This window comes from Oncorhynchus mykiss, chromosome 30 (assembly GCF_013265735.2).
Source record: "Oncorhynchus mykiss isolate Arlee chromosome 30, USDA_OmykA_1.1, whole genome shotgun sequence".
In the NCBI taxonomy this organism is placed as follows: Eukaryota; Metazoa; Chordata; class Actinopteri; order Salmoniformes; family Salmonidae; genus Oncorhynchus; species Oncorhynchus mykiss.
This window is the reverse complement of record NC_050570.1, coordinates 33,833,745-33,853,367: the sequence shown is the minus strand read 5'-3', so window position 1 is coordinate 33,853,367 and position 19,623 is coordinate 33,833,745. Positions and strand designations below refer to the sequence as shown.

The window sequence follows — 19,623 nt, the reverse complement described above, 5'->3', positions numbered from 1 at the left end:
CCACAAGATCCTAACCAAGCATTGGCTACCATAACATAGAACAATTATCCGTTTCTTTTGAATCACACGCACCTATGCACATACTGTATCATCACAGATGCTGGCAGTGTACATGTTTGAGTAATGAATAGAATAGGCCACATTAACTGGAATGACATTCCCTCTCAAGGGTGAGCAAAAATAACAATGTGAATTGTCTGGAGAGCCTCAATGCTTCAGGAAGCGTCATTTTCCCACCACTACCGCTATCCAATGCGCATGAGGTGTTGAAAGCAATTTAGAAGCTTTCATTCCATAAAAAACATTGAACCGTCAAATTTGTTATTTGATTTCAGACGAATTGAAAAGAATAGGTTGAACGAACCAAAGTGTAATTTTCAATCATTCCAATCAGTAAAAGCACTTCAGGTGTACAACAGCATCATGTTGCTTTTTACAGTGTATACGCAGTGGTGTAGTGAAAGGTGAACGCACGTAACTCCGTTTATGCACCTTTTTTATTTTGCGTGAGTGTTTACCCACCTTTTGCAGAAAATGCTTTGAAAGGATAGTGAGCATGACTTTATTCACAGCAAATGGCAATCAGCATTTACCCACATATTGTTTTCACCACCACATCACTGCATTTCCAACCAGTGTCACAAGCTCATCTCATAACCTTATGTGATCTCTGATCATGCATTGTTTATGTAGAATAAACTGCTTGACCGTTTCAGTCATGGTTTCAGTCATGGTTACCGCACCACAGTGTCACCAACATGGGAATAATACGTAAGGATCGACATGGTAGTGCAGCCTGTGTTACATTGTTTGATTCAGTGTATTCATCTCTCTCTCACTCCCTCCCGCCTTCATTCCCTCCCTCCCTCCTTCCCTTCCCCCTCCAGGACTATGACCTGAGCCAGCTGCAGCAGCCCGACGCCTTGGAGACGGAAATGGTGAAGGTGGGGATCCGACGTATGGATGAGAGGCCCCTACACCAGGACCATATATACCCCCTCCGTTCTGCTGCACCCCACCCCGGAGATATAGGAGACTTCATCCACGAGGTAGCTACAGAGTGTGTGTGAGTCTGATTGGGAGCATGCTCGCTTACATGTGTGTCATTGTGTGAAACTATGCGTATGAGCTTGTGTGTGCATGACTGTGTGTGTGTGTATGTGACTCACTGTGTGTGACACAGAGAGAGAGAGCCTCTATGAGTAATTCTTAATTAGCTTTGCTAACAGTGAGGATTAGCGTGATAACAACATGGGCTGGCCCGGCTGGCTATTTTAAGATAAATCCATTGAGTTTCATTAATCCCCAGAGAGAGACTGGCTTTGGGCTCCACCTCTAGACAGCTCCAGTTGGCTCTACAACAAAATAGTCATAGCTCAATCTCAGTTAGGTAGATTTAATATGTGTGTTGAATCTAGTGAGTTGATGTCTATACTGTATCTAGGCGATGAGGACAACTCTTGGCCAAGGGTTAATACAGTATGTTTTTCTATTGAGCAGTGGGACAGTAACCGAATGGTTGCTTGTTCAAATCCCTGAGCCGGCAAGGTGGAAAAATCTGCTGCTCTGCCCTTGAGCAAGGCAGAAAACCCCCACAATAACTATTCCCCAGGCACCAATGATGTGGATGTCACGTAAGGCAGCCCCCCGCACCTCTCTGATTCAGAAGGTTTGGGTTAAATGCAGAAGACACATTTAGGTTGAATGCATTCAGGAGTGCAACTGACCAGGTATCCCCATCCATTTCGCCTAGGAAGGTATTGTGTGTCAAATCAAATCAAATGTTATTTGTCCCATGCTTCGTAAACAACAGGTGCACTGTAACAAATTGCTGAAAGTTTACTGAAAAACTTTCAGTTAGCCTCTGTAATTCTATATTACAATACTGTAAAGAGCAATGCATTATCGGGGATCATCGGCGTTCCGCTACACTGCTTTAAAATAATTTGACAGTACAATTTTACAGTAAAGTACTGTATTAACTGTATATTTACAGCAGCATACTGTAATTTTATTACATTGTGGGAAAATGCTGTGGGAGTGCGAAATAATCTCTGGATCATTAACATATTTTGAGGTGTGCCTTGAAAGAGGTTATACAGTATTAATTGCGCCTATTAGTGAGAATGCTGTACCCCACAGAGTACAGTACCATACAATTTATATGTACAGTACCAGTCAAAAGTTTGGACACACCTACGCATTCAAGGGTTTTTCTTTATTTTTTACTATTTTCTACATGGTAGAATAATAGTGAAAAACATCAGAACTATGAAAAAACACATATGGAATGATATAATAACCAAAAAAGTGTTAAACAAATCAAAATATATATTTGTTGATTCTTCAAAGTAGCCACCCTTTGCCTTGAAGACGTCTTTGCACACTCTTGGCATTCTCTCAACCAGCTTCACCTGCAATGCTTTTCCAACCGTTTTGAAGGAGTTCCCACATATGCTGAGCACTTGTTGACTGCTTTTCCTTCACTCTGCGGTCTAACTCATCCCAAACCATCTCAATTTGGTTATGGTTGGGTGATTGTGGAGGCCAGGTCATCTGATGCAGCACTCCATCACTCTCCTTGGTCAAATAGCCCTTACACAGCCTGGAGGTGTGTGTTAGGTCGTTGTACTGTCGAAAAACAAATGATAGTCCCACTAAGCGCAAACAGCAGGGATGGTGTATCGCTGCAGAATGCTGTGGTAGCCATGCTGGTTAAGTGTGCCTTGAATTCTAAATATATCACTGACAGTGTCACTAGCAAAGCACCCCACACCATCACACCTCCTCCTCCATGCGTCACGGTGGGAACCACACATGTGGGGATCATCTGTTCACCTACTCTGTGTCTCACAAAGACACAGGGGTTGGAACCAAAAATCTCAAATTTGGACTCATCAGACCAAAGGACCGATTTCCACCGGTTTAATGTCCATTTCTCGTGTTTCTTGTCCCAAGCAAGTATCTTCTATTGGTGTCCTTTAGTAGTGGTTTCTTTGCAGCAATTCAACCATGAAGGCTTGATTCACACAGTCTCCTCTGAACAGTTGATGTTGAGATGTGACTGTTGAACTTTGAGCATTCAGAAATGCAAGCTGCCTCACTTTCGAGGGGCTGATGCGGTTTCTTCTCTCAGTAATTATTGTCCTGTTTTCGAGAAGACCCTCTCAAAGGGAAAGGATGTGGCCACTATGCAGAGTCTCCCTGTCATGACTTTAGTAAACCGTGGGTAGCCAGAGGGTTTGTTCTTCCACCAGCTCAGAGGATCTGCAGATCTTTGGAGGAGGGGCTCCTCCACATAGTATCGGACTTCCATTATGGCATCTGCTGAGGGATTCCTTCGTGCTGCATCCCCAGTTGCTCTCTCGTCAAACAGCATCCAAACAGCAGACGTTTGTGGTACTACTGCTGGTGCTTCTGCTCCATCTGATCCTTCTTCTTCCTGTTGCTCTGGTGCATGAGCCAGCTGACTGCTGGGGATGTCCATCCCTGCTGCTCAGGTTATTCTTTGAAGAGCATCATCAATCGCTCTGGCCTCATTGAAGTCTGACTTCATAAACCTGGGGTCAAGTGCAGCAGTTTCTGATAGCACGTGATTATATTCCACTCTGTGGAACTTTCTGTTCATTGATGTATATAGGGTGTCCATCAACTCTGTCACATGTCCTGTGGTTACATTTGCTTCTCTCTGGCGGCTGGCTGTGATTCGCTGCAGACCCTTATACAGAAGTATCATTTTTGAGACTGGCACATAGCTGAAAAGAGAGAACAGTATGTTTATTAGTTCAGGTTTTGACTACTGGGACTACATTATCATCTACTGCTCATATACATATATAATATTGGATTAAATAATGATGTAGTAATAACTGCTTACTGTACCTCTCTCCACTGATCTCCACAGTGACCTGCTCAAAGGGTTCCAGGACTCTGCACACCTCCTCCACCACCTCCCATTCCGCTTGGGTCAGAGCATCAACAGGTGCATTGACAATGGCAGAGGTGATGGCATCCTTGACTCAAGAAACCGTTTCAACATATAAAATGTTGAATTCCACCTTCCACCAGTCTTGTTTAGGCCTCAGCTCAGGCATCCCTATCTGGCGTTGTGTAGACTTTAGTTTTTCAGCACCTACTGTGCTCCTGTGGAAGTATTCCACAGCTGCTTTCACTTTGTCCACAGTGGGCTTCATCACCTTCAGAGCATCTCTTACAATCAGGTTGATTGTGTGGGCAAGACATGGATGATGGGTTATGTTAGCTGCATTGATGCTAACACAACAGCACTTTTCCATCGACTTTCCATTCTCTGGCCACTCTCAACAGTTCCTCTGCCAAGTTATCTGAGGTGTGTCTGTGGCTGAACTCAAAGCAGTCCAGAAGTCAGCTAGACATCAAAAATCTTCAATGAAATAACATGTAACTGACATGTAAGTAGAGGTTACCCTTGATGTCCAGCAGTCAGTAGTAAGGCAAACTGCAGGAGCTTTTTGGACTCTTTCCCGCACTGAAGCCCATGTGCCCTCGTACAGTTGTGGAAAAGTGACTTTGAAAGAGTTTTCCTGCTTGGAATTGTGTACATTGGATTTAGACTATTGCTATAATTTCTAAAAACCTCTGTCCTCCATGATGTAAAGTTACTTTAAATTGGTGGCAATCATTTTAACCAATGCAATAACAATTTGGCCTTGTTTTGCTACAGACATAGACTTTGGCATAAACTGGTCCATAGAAGACTGCGTTGCTGTGGGTCGCGGAGTAGGCCTACTTGACTGAGTGGATAGGTGCTGGCTCCACCACTATCACTAGCAGGCCCGCAAGTTTCTCAAAGCTCCGCAACCGCTAGCTTCACAGTTGGGTGCACAGTTCCCATATGATGGTGTAGGTTGTGCATAGAACCGGCTTCATATGAGATTTTGTTTTGGCAAATTCTACACTGTGCTCTAACATTGTCTACATTATTAAAATGCATCCAAATGCTACTGTGCTTCCGACTCATTTTCCAGCTGTTGTTTTCACAGCTGTCCTTCCTCTCTCTCCTCGGCTGCTAAGTGTGTGACTGTGAGTGAGTTGTCTCGGCCCTCATGGATCTTTGGTTCATTGGTTGACACTGTGTGTCTGATTGACAGGAACTACAGGTGAGGCTGTTAGCCTGAGCAGACAGTCAGAACAAATGTGTGTGCGCTTGAGCATTTTTTTTGTTGTTCTTTGAATTGGTTCATTCTATTTATTTAGATCTTTTGATTATTCATATCTTAATTTTTTATTTATTTTTATAAATAGATTTGACTATTCTGATATGCGAGGCGGATCAAAAAGTTCTCTCTTAGAGCCGACTCATTTGTGAACGACCCATCACTAGCATAAACGTGAAACACCAAATAATCATAAATATACTGTAATATACAAGTACCTAGCAGACAACCAGTTAGCACTAATGCAAAGTAATTAGAGTAAAATACTAAAATACCAACATGATTACAGTAGCATTTACATTCTTACAGTATTGTACCATGTCATTGCTCTGTATGTTGCAGTAATTTACTGGACACTGGTGGCAAATTACTGTGAATATAACAGTAATTTACTCTGAACTAGCCAGAGACTGGCAAAGATTCATCCTAAAGGTATCTTATTACAAATATAGGATATTTTGAAGACCAATGTATCCTTAACTACAACAGCATTCCCAGTAATGGTTCCAGAAATCTTACTTGTTAAGACTATGATGTTTTTGATCAACCTTACGTGAATGCACTGACTGTAAATCACTCTGGACAAGCACGTCTGCTAAATTACCAATATGTAAATGTAAAAAAAAATGCATTTGCAAAGCACATTGCGGGGTGTTATTCTAATAAGCTCCGCCCTCAAACTATTTGTATATTGATCAAATTTGCTCTTGTTTGTGGGCGGTGGTCCTTAGAATAATACCTAGCAGTGTGCTTTGCAAGTGTTATTTTTTACATTTACATTTTGGTCATATACAGTAGGAAACACTCTTATCCAGAGCGACTTAGTGAGTGTATTAAACTAAGGTAAACAAAAATATACCACAGTCATAGCAAGTAAAAAGATTGTTACCGTTACCAAGAATGTTGTAGTTAAGCAGGCTACATGCAAGTATGTATTTGTTATAGAAAATATGGAATACATGTGTGGTAATTAAACTGTTGAAAAATAGGCTATATGAATTGTAGTTCAGGCCAGTGAAATACAAATGACAAAATAAGTATTGAAATCCCTTATCAAATACAACATAAATACTGCCCAGCTTTGGCACTAACTACTTGCACTGTAAATTTGCCATAGTTTTACTAACCACTATGCTTAAAGTAATGCACTGTAAATTCTAGAAATACAGCATGTTACTGTAGTCAGGTGTTCCAGTAATATCCTGTAAATTTGTGTTAGTGAAGGTCCTGTAAATATACAGTAACCTGCCACCCAAGCGCCTTTGTCTTGCTGACTTTGAGGGAGAGGTTGTTGTCCTGGCACCACACTGCCAGGTGACTGATTTCCTCCCTTTTGGATGTCTTATCGTCATCAGTGATAAGGCCAACCACCGTTGTTTCGTCAGCAAACTTAATGGTGGCGTTTGAGTCATTCACGACAACGCAGTTGTCAGTAAACCTGAGCTTAGTGATGAGCTTGGAGGGCACTATGGTGTTGAATGCTGAACTGTAGTCAATGAACATCATTTTCACTTAAGTTTTCCTCTTGTCCAGGTGGGAGAGGGCAGTGTGATAGAGATTGTGTCATTTGTGGATTTGTTGGGGCGGTGTGCGAATTGGAGTGGGTCCAGGGTGTCTGGGATGATGGTATTGATGTGAGCAATGTCCTTCAAAGCATTTCATGGCCACAGATGTGAGTGCTATGGGGCGGTATTTATTTAGACAGGTAACCTTGGCATTCTTGGGCACAGGGACTATGGTGGTCTGCTTGAAATATAGGTATTACAGAGGTTGAAAATGGCAGTGAAGATACTTGCCAGCTAGTCAATTGATGCTCTGAGTATGCGTCCTGGTAATTCGTCTGGCCACGCATCCTTGTGAATGTTAACTTGTTTTATAGGTCTTACATAGGCTACAGAGAGCGAGATCACGCAGTCGTCCAGAACAGCTGGTGCTCTCATGCATAATTTGTTTTAATATTATGTTTCTGCATGCACATTGATTGATTAATTTATCTTGCACTACACGAAGATAACATACATTTTTCTAAACTAATCCAATCTGTGTAAGAGGTTGGATTTATTTAATGTGTTATTGGGATGGTTGTTCCAGTTTAGATTGTTAAATGAGACTGCCTTAACCATCTTCTCTACCTTTTCTGCAGCTGCGTGTTATTAAAAGTTCCTATTGTTGGCTATTGGCTGGATTCCAATAGGAATTATATAACGCTTTGCAAACCAGTAGAGGTGGGAAACCGAGGTGTTCTGAATGCTTCCTCACTTTTTACTCTGAGATTCTTTATCTGATCACAATGCCCATTGGTGCCATCTGCTGGTCAGCAATAAATAGCTGCATTTTTTTGTTGTACTCTCCACTGTTTTCATCACATCTCCATTGCACAGCAGTAAAAATTTAGCTTTAGTAGCCTATAATCAGTTGTTTACTATTTTTCAAAAACATTTTTTTTTTAAATGGAATCTATGGCATTACTTATGCTGCTTCATTTAAGACAGAAGCTTATACTATACTAAATAAAACAAATTATTTGAACATCATTGCAGAAAGTATGGTTTAAGAACAACTTACACACACAAAACCCAGGAAAGAGATTGTCCAGGAAAGACTGAATTATGAAGAAGAAAGGTACAAGAACTAAAAAATCAACTGGCAGCGCAGCAGTCGATTTTCACAAGGCCTGGGACCAAAGGGAAGGCGGCAACCGTGGCCTCTTATCGTGTGAGTCGCTTGATTACTAAGCATAAAATGTTGTTCAAAGATGGAAAGATGATCAAGGAAGCATTTCCAACTGCCTTTTTGTAAGCTTGTCTCCATTACTACCGATGGGGCACCCGCTATGGTAGGCCGCATTAGTGGGTTCGTTGCATTGTGCGAATGATATGATTCTTTCCCCGACTTTCTTAGTTGTCACTGCGTAATTCATCAGCAAGCTTTGCGCCGGAAGATGTTAAACATGAAAGAGATGATGGATGTTGCGATGAAGATTGTGTGTTCTATTTGAGCAAGAAGCCTACAGCGGAGGCTATTTCACGCTCACTTAGAAGAGACTGAAGCGGAGCACACAGACCTGCTACTACACACGGATGTGCGGTGGCTGAGCCTGAGGGAACTTTTTAGGGATATTCTGTGAGTTGTTGCCTGAAATCAAGGAGTTTCTCAAGGTCTCCAAACATGCAGAATATGCACAGCTAGAGGACACACAGTGGCTCCTGGATTTAGCTTTTCTCACTGACCTAACTTACATGCTTAATGAATTGAATATAGAGCTGCAAGGAAAAGGTAAACATGTAATCGACATCATCAGCTGTGTAAACACTTAAATGCAAACTACAACTGCTCACAAGAAAGCTGCAACGTAAGGACCTGCACTTCTTTCAACACATACATTGAAAACTTGAACGTCAGGGCAAGGATACAGCACAGCTTGACAGTGCACGTTACGTAGAGCAAGTCCAGAGCATCTTATCTGAGTTTGACAGTCGTTTTACAGACTTTGCATCACTTGAGCTTATTGCCACTTATATGTGCTTTCCGTTTGGCACAGACCTACTGTAAATGTGGAAGTCATTGCCTCCAGAATGGGATCACATTTTCAGTTGGACACAACTATAGCAGAAACTGAAATGCTCACCCTTCAAAATGACATTCTGTTAAAATGCAGGGCAACCACTGAAATGAAGGAAGAATTCTGGGAGCTACTGCTCGAGGAGCCTGTATCCCAAAATAAGAAAATGTGCTCTCAACTTATCAGCCCTTTTTGGATCGAACTACCTCTGTGAGTCTGCGTTTTCTCACATGAAGATAATAAAGTCCAAGAACAGATCTACTATGACTGATGACCACCTTGTGGCCTGCATGAGACTTGCAACGAGCTGCTACAGCCCTGAATATGAAAACCTACTTGCCTCCATTGTGTGTATTGGAGGCGAAGTCAGGTGCAGGAGAGCAGAGGGTAGTGAACAGGCGCAATTTATTCCGGTTTAGAAAACAGCACAAAATAAAATAAATGTGTGTAACAAAATCCACAATATCCAAATACACGTAACACGAAACAATCCTACACCAAGACATAATAGGGAACAGAGGAATAAATACATATGAATTGATTGGGGAATGAAAACCAGGTGTACAGGGAACAAGACAAAACAAATGGATACATGAAAAATGGAGCGGCGATGGCTAGAAAGCCAGTGATGTCGACCGCCGAATGCCGCAGAACAAGGAGAGGAGCCGACTTCGACGCGTGGCTCCAGCGGTGCCTCTGGGACGACCAGAGGGCGATGCGCAGGGCGATCCAGCCAGCGACGGTAGAACTCACGCAGTATTTCAGGGTCTAATGCATCAGCCACCCGAACCCAGCACCTCTCCTCCGGACCGTACCCCTCCCACTACACAAGGTACTGAAGGCCCCCCGCCCGACGCCTTGAATCGATGAGAGAACGGATGGAGAACGCCGGGGGCCCCTCGATGTCTAAAGGGGGCGGAGGAACCTCCCACACCTCAGACTCCTGGAGTGGACCAGCCACCACCGGCCTGAGGAGAGACACATGGAATGAGGGGTTAATATGGTAATCAGGGGGAGCTGTAACCTGTAACATACCTCGTTCACTCTCCCCAGGACTTTGAATGGCCCCACAAACCGCGGTCGCAGCTTCTGGCAGGGCAGGCAGAGGGGTCAAGAGCCAGACCCTGTCCCCTGGTGCGAACACCGGGGCCTCACTGCGGTGACGGACCGCGCTGGTCTTTTGGCGCAGCGCGGCCTGCTGGAGGTGACCATGAGCGGCTTCTCATGTCTCCTCCGCGCGTCTGAACCACTTGTCCACCGCAGGAGCCTCAGTCTGACTACAATGCCACGGTGCCAGAACTGGCTGATACCCCAATACACACTGAAAGGGGGAGAGGTTAGTGGAGGAGTGGCAGAGCGAGTTCTGCGCCATCTCTGCCCAGGGCACGAACGCCGCCCTCTCCCCCGGCCAGGACCGCAAAATACCTGCCCACATCCTGGTTCCCTCTCTCCACCTGCCCATTACTTTCGGGGTGGAAACTCGAGTGAAGGCTGATCGAGACCCCCAAACGTTCCATGAATGCCCTCCAGACTCTCGAACTGAACTGGGACCCCGATCAGACACTATATTCTCAGGCACCCCGTAGTGCCGGAAGACGTGTGTAAACATGGCCTCCGCAGTTTGTAGTGCCGTAGGGAGACCGGGCAGAGGGAGGAGACGACAGGACTTAGAGAAACGATCCACAACGACCAAGATCGTGGTGTTCCCCTGTGAGGGAGGTAGATCCATTAGAAAATCAACCGACAGGTGTGACCAAGGCCATTGGGGAACTGGTAACGGATGTAGCTTACCTCTGGGCAGGTGTCAAGGATCCTTACACTGGGCGCAAACCGAGCAGCAGGAAACATAAACCCTCACGTCCCGCGCCAAGGCCAATCCGATCCCCGGATAATCAGAGGAGGGTGATGTGTGGGCCCAATAGATCAACTGGTCATGGACAGCAGACTGAACGTACTGAAGTCCGACGGGACACTGGAGGGGAGCGGGTTCAGTATGCTATGCCTGCTCAATGTCCGCGTCCAGCTCCCACACGACCGGAGCTACAGGGAAGGAGGCCGGGAGAATGGGAGTCTCATCCATGGGCCGCTCCTCTGTGTCATACAGCTGGGACAGTGCATTTGCCTTCACATTCTGGGAACCTGGTCTGTAGGACTGGGTAAACACAAAACGGGTAAAGAACATGGCCCACCTTGCCTGACTATGATTCAGTCTCCTAGCTGCCCGGATGTACTCCAGGTTGCGGTGGTCAGTCTAGATGAGGAAAGGGTGTTTAGCCCCCTCAAGCCAATGTCTCCATGTCTTCAAAGCCTTAACCACAGCCAACAGCTCCTGGTACCCCACATCATAGTTCCGCTCCGCCGGGCTGAGCTTCTTCGAGCCTCTGACGTGTCCACCTCCACTATGAATGCCAAAGAGGGATCCGGATGGGCCAGCACGGGAGCCGAGGTAAACAGAGCCCTCAACTGCCCAAAAGCCCTGTCCGCCTCAACAGACCACTGCAGACGTACAGGACCCCTTCAGCAGTGAGGTAATGGGAGCAGCCACCTGGCCAAAACCCCGGATAAATCTCCGGTAGTAGTTGGCAAACCCTAAAAATCACTGCACCTCCTTTACCATGTTGGGAGTTGCACGGCTGCTATGCGGTCACTCTCCGTCTCCACCTCTGATGTGGAAATGCTATACCCTAGGAAGGAAACGGACTGTTGAAAGAACAGGCATTTCTCAGCCTTGGCGTACAGGTCATGCTCCAACAGTCGTCCAAGTACCTTGTGCACCAAGGACACATGCTCGGCGCGTGTAGCGGAGTATATTAGAATGTCATCGATATACACCACTACACCCTGCCCATGCAGGTCCCTGAAAATATCATCTACAAAGGATTGGAAGACTGAGGGAGCATTCATCAACCCGTACGGCATGACGAGGTACTCATAATGCCCTGAGGTGGCACCCTGAGGTGGTACTAAACGCCGTCTTCCACTCCCGAGATCCAGTTTAGTGAAGAAGCGCGCCCCGTGCATTGCCTACATTGCCGTGGCGGGTAACTGTACCTCACCGTGATTTTTTACATTTTTACATTTTTTATATTTTTATTTCACCTTTATTTAACCAGGTAGGCTAGTTGAGAACAAGTTCTCATTATAACTGCGACCTGGCCAAGATAAAGCATAGCATTTCGACACATACAACAACACAGAGTTACACATTGAATAAACAAAACATAGTCAATAATACAGTAGAACAAAAAACATGTTAAAGTCTATGTACAGTGAGTGCAAATGAGGTAAGATAAGGGCACTTGTTAAGGCAATAAATAGGCCATGGTGGCAAAGTAATTACAATATAGCAATTAAACACTGGAATGGTAGATTTGCAGAAGATGAATGTGCAAGTAGAGACATTGGGGTGCCAAGGAGCAAGACAAATAAATAAATACTGTATGGGGATGAGGTGGGTAGATAGATGGGCTGTTTACAGATGGGCTATGTACAGGTGCAGTGATATGTGAGCTACTAAGACAACTGGTGCTTAAAGCTAGTGAGGGAGATATGAGTCTCCAGCTTCAGATATTTTTGCAGTTCGTTTCAGTCATTGGGAGCAGAGAACTGGAAGGAAAGACGACCAAAGCAGGAATTGGCTTTGGGGGTGACCGGTGATATATACCTGCTGGATCGTGTGCTACGAGTGGGTGCTGCTATGGTGACCAGTGAGCTGAGATAAGGCGGGTCTTTACCTAGCAGAGACTTGTAGATAACCTGTAACCAATGGGTTTGGCGACGAGTATGAAGCGAGGGCCAACCAACGAGAGCGTACAGGTCGTAATGGTGGGTTGTGTATGGGGCTTTGGTGACAAAACGGATGGCACTGTGATAGACTTTATCCAGTTTGTTGAGTAGAGTGTTGGAGAATATTTTATAGATGACATCACCGAAGTCGAGGATCGGTAGGATGGTCAGTTTTACGAGGGTATGTTTAGTAACATGAGTGAAGGATGTTTTGGTGCAATATAGGAAGCCAATTCTAGATTTAATTTTGGACATGAGATGCTTAATGTGATTCTGGAAGGAGAGTTTACAGTCTAACCAGACACCTAAGTATTTGTAGTTGTCCACGTATTCTAAGTCAGAGCCGTCCAGAGTAGTGATGCTGGATTAGCGAGCAGGTGCGGGCAGTGATCGGTTGAATAGCATGCATTTAGTTTTACTTGCGTTTAAGAGCAGTTGGAGGCCACGGAAGGAGAGTTGTATGACATTGAAGCTCGTCTGGAGGTTTGTTAACACAGTGTCCAAAGATGGGCCAGAAGTATACAGAATGGTGTCGTCTGTGTAGAGATGTACCAGAGAGTCACCAGCAGCAAGAGCAACATCATTGATGTATACAGAGAAGAGAGTCGGCCCGAGGCTTGAACCCTGTTGCACCCCCATAGAGACTGCCTGAGGTCTGGATAACAGGCCCTCCGACTTGACACACTGAACTCTATCAGAGAAGTAGTTGGCGAGGCAATCATTTGAGAAACCAAGGCTGTCGAGTCTGCCAATAGGAAAATGGTGATTGACAGAGTCGAAAGACTTGGCCAGGTTGATGAATATGGCTGCACAGTAATATCTCTTATCGATGGCGGTTATGGTGTTGTTTTGGAACTTGAGCGTGGCTGAGGGGCACCGATGACCAGCTCTGAAACCAGATTGCATAGCGGAGAAGGTAAGGTGGGATTCGAAATGGTCGGTAATCTGTTTGTTAACTTGGCTTTCGAAGACCTTAGAAAGACAGGGTAGGATAGATATAGGTCTGTAGCAGTTCGGGTCTAGAGTGTCACCCCCTTTGAAAAGGGGGATGACCGCTGCAGCTTTCCAATCTTTGGGAATCTCAGATGATACGAAAGAGAGGTTGAACAGGCTAGTAAGGGTTGCAACAATTTTGGCGGATCATTTTAGATTTGATTGAGACCTCTATAATCAATGCACGGGCGCAGACCTACATCCTTCTTCTTCACAAAAAAAGAAACTCGAGGAGGCGGGTGAAGTGGAGGGCCGAATGTACCCCTGACGCAGGGATTCGGAGACAAATGTCTCCATAGCCACCGTCTCCACTTGTGACAGGGGTACACGTGACTCCTGGGAAGTGCAGCGTCTACCAGGAGATTTATCGCACAATCCCCCCGTCGATGGGGTGGTAATTGGGTCACTTTCTTCTTACAGAAGGCGAGAGCCAAATTGGCATATTCTGGGGGAATGCGCACAGCGGAGACCTGGTCTGGACTTTCCACCGTGGTAGCACCAACGGAAACCCCTACACACCTCCCCGAGCACTCTCGCGACCACCCTATGAGAGCCCTCTGTTGCCAGGAAATGGTGGGGTTATGACGAGCCAACCAGAGAAGACCTAGTACCACAGGAAACGCAGGAGAGTCAATGAGAAAGAGACTGATTTTCTAATCATGTCTCCGTGGCAAGGGAGATGGTGGCCTCCCTGGTTAGCCAGGACCCTAATGGTCGACTATCCAGAGCGTGAACCGGAAAAGGTCTATCCACGGGAATAATGGGGATACCTAAACTAAGTGCTAACGCTCTGTCAATAAAATGCGGGGAGAACTCAGGGAAACAAACAGGTACAAACAGGTGAACAGCAGAGGACTCTGGATGAGAGTGGTGCATATTCACCTGAGGCGACACCAGAGTGCCCTGCCTGCTTCCTCGACTCCCAGAGGGACCAACCCGGCACCGACCAGCAGTGTGCCCTCTGTGGCCACAGATGGTGCACGTGAAGGCTCCTCCTCCAGCCTCCCTACGCGCATCCCCTCCCAACTCCATGGGTGTGGGAGCGAAGGGCGATGGAACTGACAGAGCCCACTCAGGACGTCCACAGATGACCAGCAGGTTATCCAACCAGATAGACATATCCACCAGTTGGTCAAAGGTGGTGGTGGCATCCCTGCAAGCAAACTCCCGTCAGACGTCCTCACGTAAGCTGCATCGATAGTGGTCGATGAGGGCCCTGTCGTTCCATCCTGCTCCGGCGGCCAAGGTCCGGAACTCCTCGCTCCTCGTCCCCTGCCTCAAATGGAAAAGTAGTTCACCCGCCGCTCTACCTTCAGGCGGATGGTCAAAGACAGCCCGGAAGTGGTCCAACACCGCGTCTTCCTACCCCACACGGTGCGGCCCATCCCATCATACTCCCTGGGAAGGGAGAGACGTATTCCACTGGAGCTGGATCCGGACGGAACGGGTAGAGATAACCCCGGTTGAGCTAGTCGAGGGACTTCCTGTCTCTCCCAGCGGTCCATGGTCTGGACAACGCGATCCATCATTGCGCCGAGATGATGTAGCATAGCCGTGTGTTCCTAGACGCGTTCCTCGACCCCTCTGACCGGTGTACCTGCTCCTGCTGACTCAATGGTTGGTGTAGAATTCTGTTAGGAGTGTGTATCAGAGGCGAAGTCAGGTGCAGGAGAGCAGAGGGTAGTGAACAGGCGCAATTTATTCCGGTTTCCGGAATTCCGAACAAATTGATACATGAAAAATGGAGCTGCGATGGCTAGAAAGCCAGTGACGCCGAACGCCGCCCGAACAAGGAAAGGAGCCGACTTCGGCGGAAGTCGTGACATCCACCCAATGCCAAAAGTCACACAATGGTAGAAAATTAAGTAAGTTGCACTTATTTGCGGAAAACATGTTATTTGTCCACATTATATTTGGGTATCAAATAGGTATCATAGCAGCAGGTCCATACTCAGTGGTGTGTTGCGTTTCATACATTTTGTGGGTTGGTTTCGATTTAGAGACTGTAGACCTCATCAGGCTGGCAAATTAAAAAGTAGATTGGGCATACCTGCCTTACAGTTTTAGAACAACACCCCAAAATGAGTTACTGTAACACCACAGGTGTTATTTCCCTAACACTGAGAAAGTGTAACAGCATCAGCAAGTGTTAATTTATGGGGGGTTTTGCAACACCCATGGTGTTTAAGGACTCAACACTCTTGAGGTGTTAACTTTTCGAAGTGTTGATAAACTAAGGTTAACACTATTTGAGATGGTCCAATATATTTTCTATGGAAGTGTTACATTTAACACTGTGGTTGTTAAAATTCTGATCACAAATTTTCTGTGACTGAGACTGACATGTTCCAAAAAACATGTCTAGAGCCTCATCTTATCAGATTTATTTGATTGATTTTAGCACTGTGACAAGTCGTCAGTCAATGACAAAGTTATTATTATATTATAACAAAGTCTGTCAGCTGTGGTGTGTGTGTGCACGTGTGTGTGTGAAGTATGGGTTGGCTTTAAATATAGTGCTGTGCTCAGTAATCTGCTGAATCTCCTCAGAGAGACAGACCCAGCATCTGTCTAGCCTGACCTAAATCCTCCTCTTCTCTCCTCCACCCTCCATAATCCCTCTTTTTTCTCCTCTACCCTTACTCTCTTGCTCCCTCTATCTCTCTCATTCTATATATCTCATTCCCCCTCTTTTTCTCTCTCCTGACAATTTTTTTCCCTTTTTCTCTCTCTTTCCCCTACCTCTTTCGCCTTTTCCCTTTTTGTCTCCTCTTCTTTATCTCCTTTACTCCCTCCTTTTACCTTTTATCTCTCTCCCCTTTCTCTCTCATTATTTATTTATCTCCCTCCACAGGGTCTGAAGGCAGCTGATAATGACCCGACAGCGCCTCCCTACGACAGTCTTCTGGTGTTTGACTATGAGGGCAGTGGCTCCACCGCTGGCTCCCTCAGCTCCCTTCACTCCTCCTCTTCCGGCGGAGACCAGGACTACGACTACCTCAGCGACTGGGGCCCGCGCTTCCGCAAGCTGGCAGACCTCTATGGTGGAGGGGACAACTAGGACTAGCCCCGTGCTGGGGGGAATTGGCAAGGGGTGGGTGGGATGGGGGAGGGAACATGAGTGGCACTTTTTTATCATGGGACAGGGAAGGAGTGCTGGTTGTAAAGAGACTTCTATTTTGGCTGACTTGAACAGAGGACAGAAACAAAGTGGAGTATGTTGGTGTGGCAAATGCTAGCCTAACCTGCTAGCATACAGGATAACTGAGCCTAGTGGATTGTCCCCCATATGCTTAGGATAGCTAAAACTCAGAGGAGAATATGGTGACTGCTTGCCTAGCCTGCTAGCATGCAGGCTAACTGAGGTTAGATTGGAGTTTTAGCCTACATGCTAAGGGTCGCTAACAGCTCGAGTACATTTCTGTGGCAACTGCTAGCCTAGCCAGTTAGCATACAGGTTAACTGAGGCTAGCGGAGTGTTAGCCCACACGCTCAGAGGAGAACATTGGAAGTAAACCGACCGTTGGTACTTTGACGGGTAGTTAATGGCGAATGAGAGAGTCTGGGTGGTCGCTCAGCAGTTAACGATGTTAAAGACGCTTAGTTACACTTGAATCTCACAGTACAGAAGCGCTGGGGTGAAAACGTGCCTTGTTGTACATTATTTTGATTCTGTTTTAGTTTTTTGTTCTTCATGACTTTCAAGGTCCTGACTCTAGCAGGGATTTTCGTCTGTAAGAGAGCGGATGTTTAAAATGAGGAACGCATGCTTCACCACGTGTGTTTGATGTGTGAAATAAAGTGTTGTTCAGGTTACACCTCACTGCCAGAGTGTGTAAGTCATCTTCGTTGCCATGGAGACACACAGGATGAACACTCCCCATTGCTGGATCGAGAGCATTGAGAGATGACATGTACAGTAAATGCTAAAATACTAGATAGTTTCCCTGTTTTTCTTTGTTTTGTTTTAAGCTTTTTTCACATTGTAAGTTTTTGCTAAGTAAAGTCACCAGTCCTACATTTTGTAGTAGACATATTGTTTAGTTACTCTGAGGTTTGGTCGGTGGAGACGACCAAAACCAGAGTGGGGTCAATTCCATTTCAATTCAGTCAATTCAGGAAGTAAACTGCAATTCCAATTCCAAATTTTTAACTGTAATTGTAATTTCAGTTTACTTCCTGAATTGATTAAATTCAAAAGGAATTTACTCCAACTCTGACTAAACCAAGATGACAATGATGATGAAGGTGTTCATTCTGTCCGTTCATCTGCCTTAGTGTTCATCTGGTACTCTTCTCTGATTGGCTACTCACTGTAAACACAAATATGTACAGATTGTATTTTATTTTTGGTTGTTGTTCTTTTTTGAGCGTGGTCTCTGAAAGTAATGCTACTATCCAGAACGTTGTATATGTATAATTTGGATTACAGATTAAAAATGTTTTGCATGTTTTTATCTTTTCATTATACAAAAAGGTATTTTCCAAATTTTTACGCACACACACACACACACACACACACCCTTTATTCCCAACTCAGGGATTCCAGCTCCTTTTCAGGGTTATATTTTCTCCCTCTCTCCTCTCCGTTCTTCCATCTCTATTATAGACATTAGTGTGGTGAGGATAGTGGAAGGGGCGTGGGCTGTTAATATGTATCTGTGGTTTGGAGTTTAGGTTGCTAATGCCTTAGGCAGCATACAAACCACCACGCTACCTCCATCCTACTCCTCCACCTCACTGCGTGCGTGCGTATGTACGGAGTCCTCTGTGGGCAGTTCTTCAGTCCGGTATCTGTTGATCAATCAATGTCATCTTCAACCAGCTACTGGCAAGTCCTATTTTTAAACTACACAATATATCTCTCTCATCCCTCTTTCCCATCCCTATTCTCTTTTCCTATTCTGCTTTTCTCATTCCTATATTAACACCCCCCCCCCCCCCACCACCACACACACAGACATCTATCTTTACATTATTTCACTCTTCCAAGGGCCTTTATCTACAAATACACACAAGGCCTTTAATCAATCAACACCAGTAACTGGTGTTGATTGCAACTCCCCAACGGGCGAGGCAAAGTTAAGTCATGCGTCCTCCGAAACATGGCCCGACAAACCGCGTTTCTTAACACCCGCTCACTTTACCCGGAAGCCAGCCGCACCAATGTGTCAGAGGAAACACCGTTCAACTGACAGCTAGGTCAGCCTGCAGGCACCCGGCCAGCCACAAGGAGTCGCTAGAGCGCGATGAGCCAAGTAAAGCCCCCACCGGCCAAACCCTACCCAAATGACGCTGGGCCAATTGTGCGCCGCCCAATGTCACGGCCGTTTGTGACACAGACTGGGATCGAAACTGGGTCTGTAGGGACGCCTCTAGCACTGCGATGCAGTGTCTTAGACTGCTGTGCCACTCGGGAGGAATATGTTTTATTTTTTAATTGCACCTAGTTTATTATCTAAACATTGATTTCCCAATTAACTGAATGGTGGGGGTGTGTATATAATAGTCTTATATAAACACCACATGCTGGCCTACTGTACACACACACAGACACACTCTTTCTCTCTCAGACACACACACACGCACACTGTAATTCCCAGTTTGTTATTCTGTGTGTGTTTGTCCTCTAATTCTCCCAGTGGGGATGCCTGAGCTGTAGCGTACTGTGGAAGGTTTAAATCTTCTCCTTTCTTTCTCTTCTTCCTTTGTTTTAAATCCAACATGAAACACATTGTGGTTTCACACTGGTTTCACTCTCCAGTGTGGCATCCATTAACTCCCTCAAGGGCATGTCAGCTACTGTATATCTTTACTCTACAGCCTGCCGGAGACAGAGAAGAAAGAGGGGAGAAGAAAGAGGGGGAGACAGAGAAAAAAATGAAAGGATGCTGTTTGAATAAAACAGAGTTGAAAGAATTATTTCCAACTGAAACGAGGAGGGCAATATGTTCAACCAACACCACTTTATTACCTCGATGCACTCACTACCTGAATACAGAAAGAAATGACAAAGACAGAGCGTTTTATGACTTAATTGGTAGGAGGAGCTAATCATCATTCCCCTTTGGTTCGTAGCAGACTATT

General features: G+C 45.5%; 1 protein-coding gene across 1 annotated transcript in view; it reads left to right on the top strand.

Annotated features, from left to right (window-relative positions):
* The window catches only part of LOC110521744 (cadherin-2), an 84,422-nt gene extending 66,436 nt beyond the window's left edge, over positions 1 to 17,986 (top strand). The window contains exons 15-16 of the mRNA XM_021599575.2: positions 888 to 1,049; positions 16,391 to 17,986. Of these exons, the coding sequence (XP_021455250.2) occupies positions 888 to 1,049; positions 16,391 to 16,597 (369 nt within the window). The 3' untranslated portion in view covers positions 16,598 to 17,986. The remainder of the gene's footprint in view (positions 1 to 887; positions 1,050 to 16,390) is intronic.
* Positions 17,987 to 19,623: the final 1,637 nt, after the last annotated feature.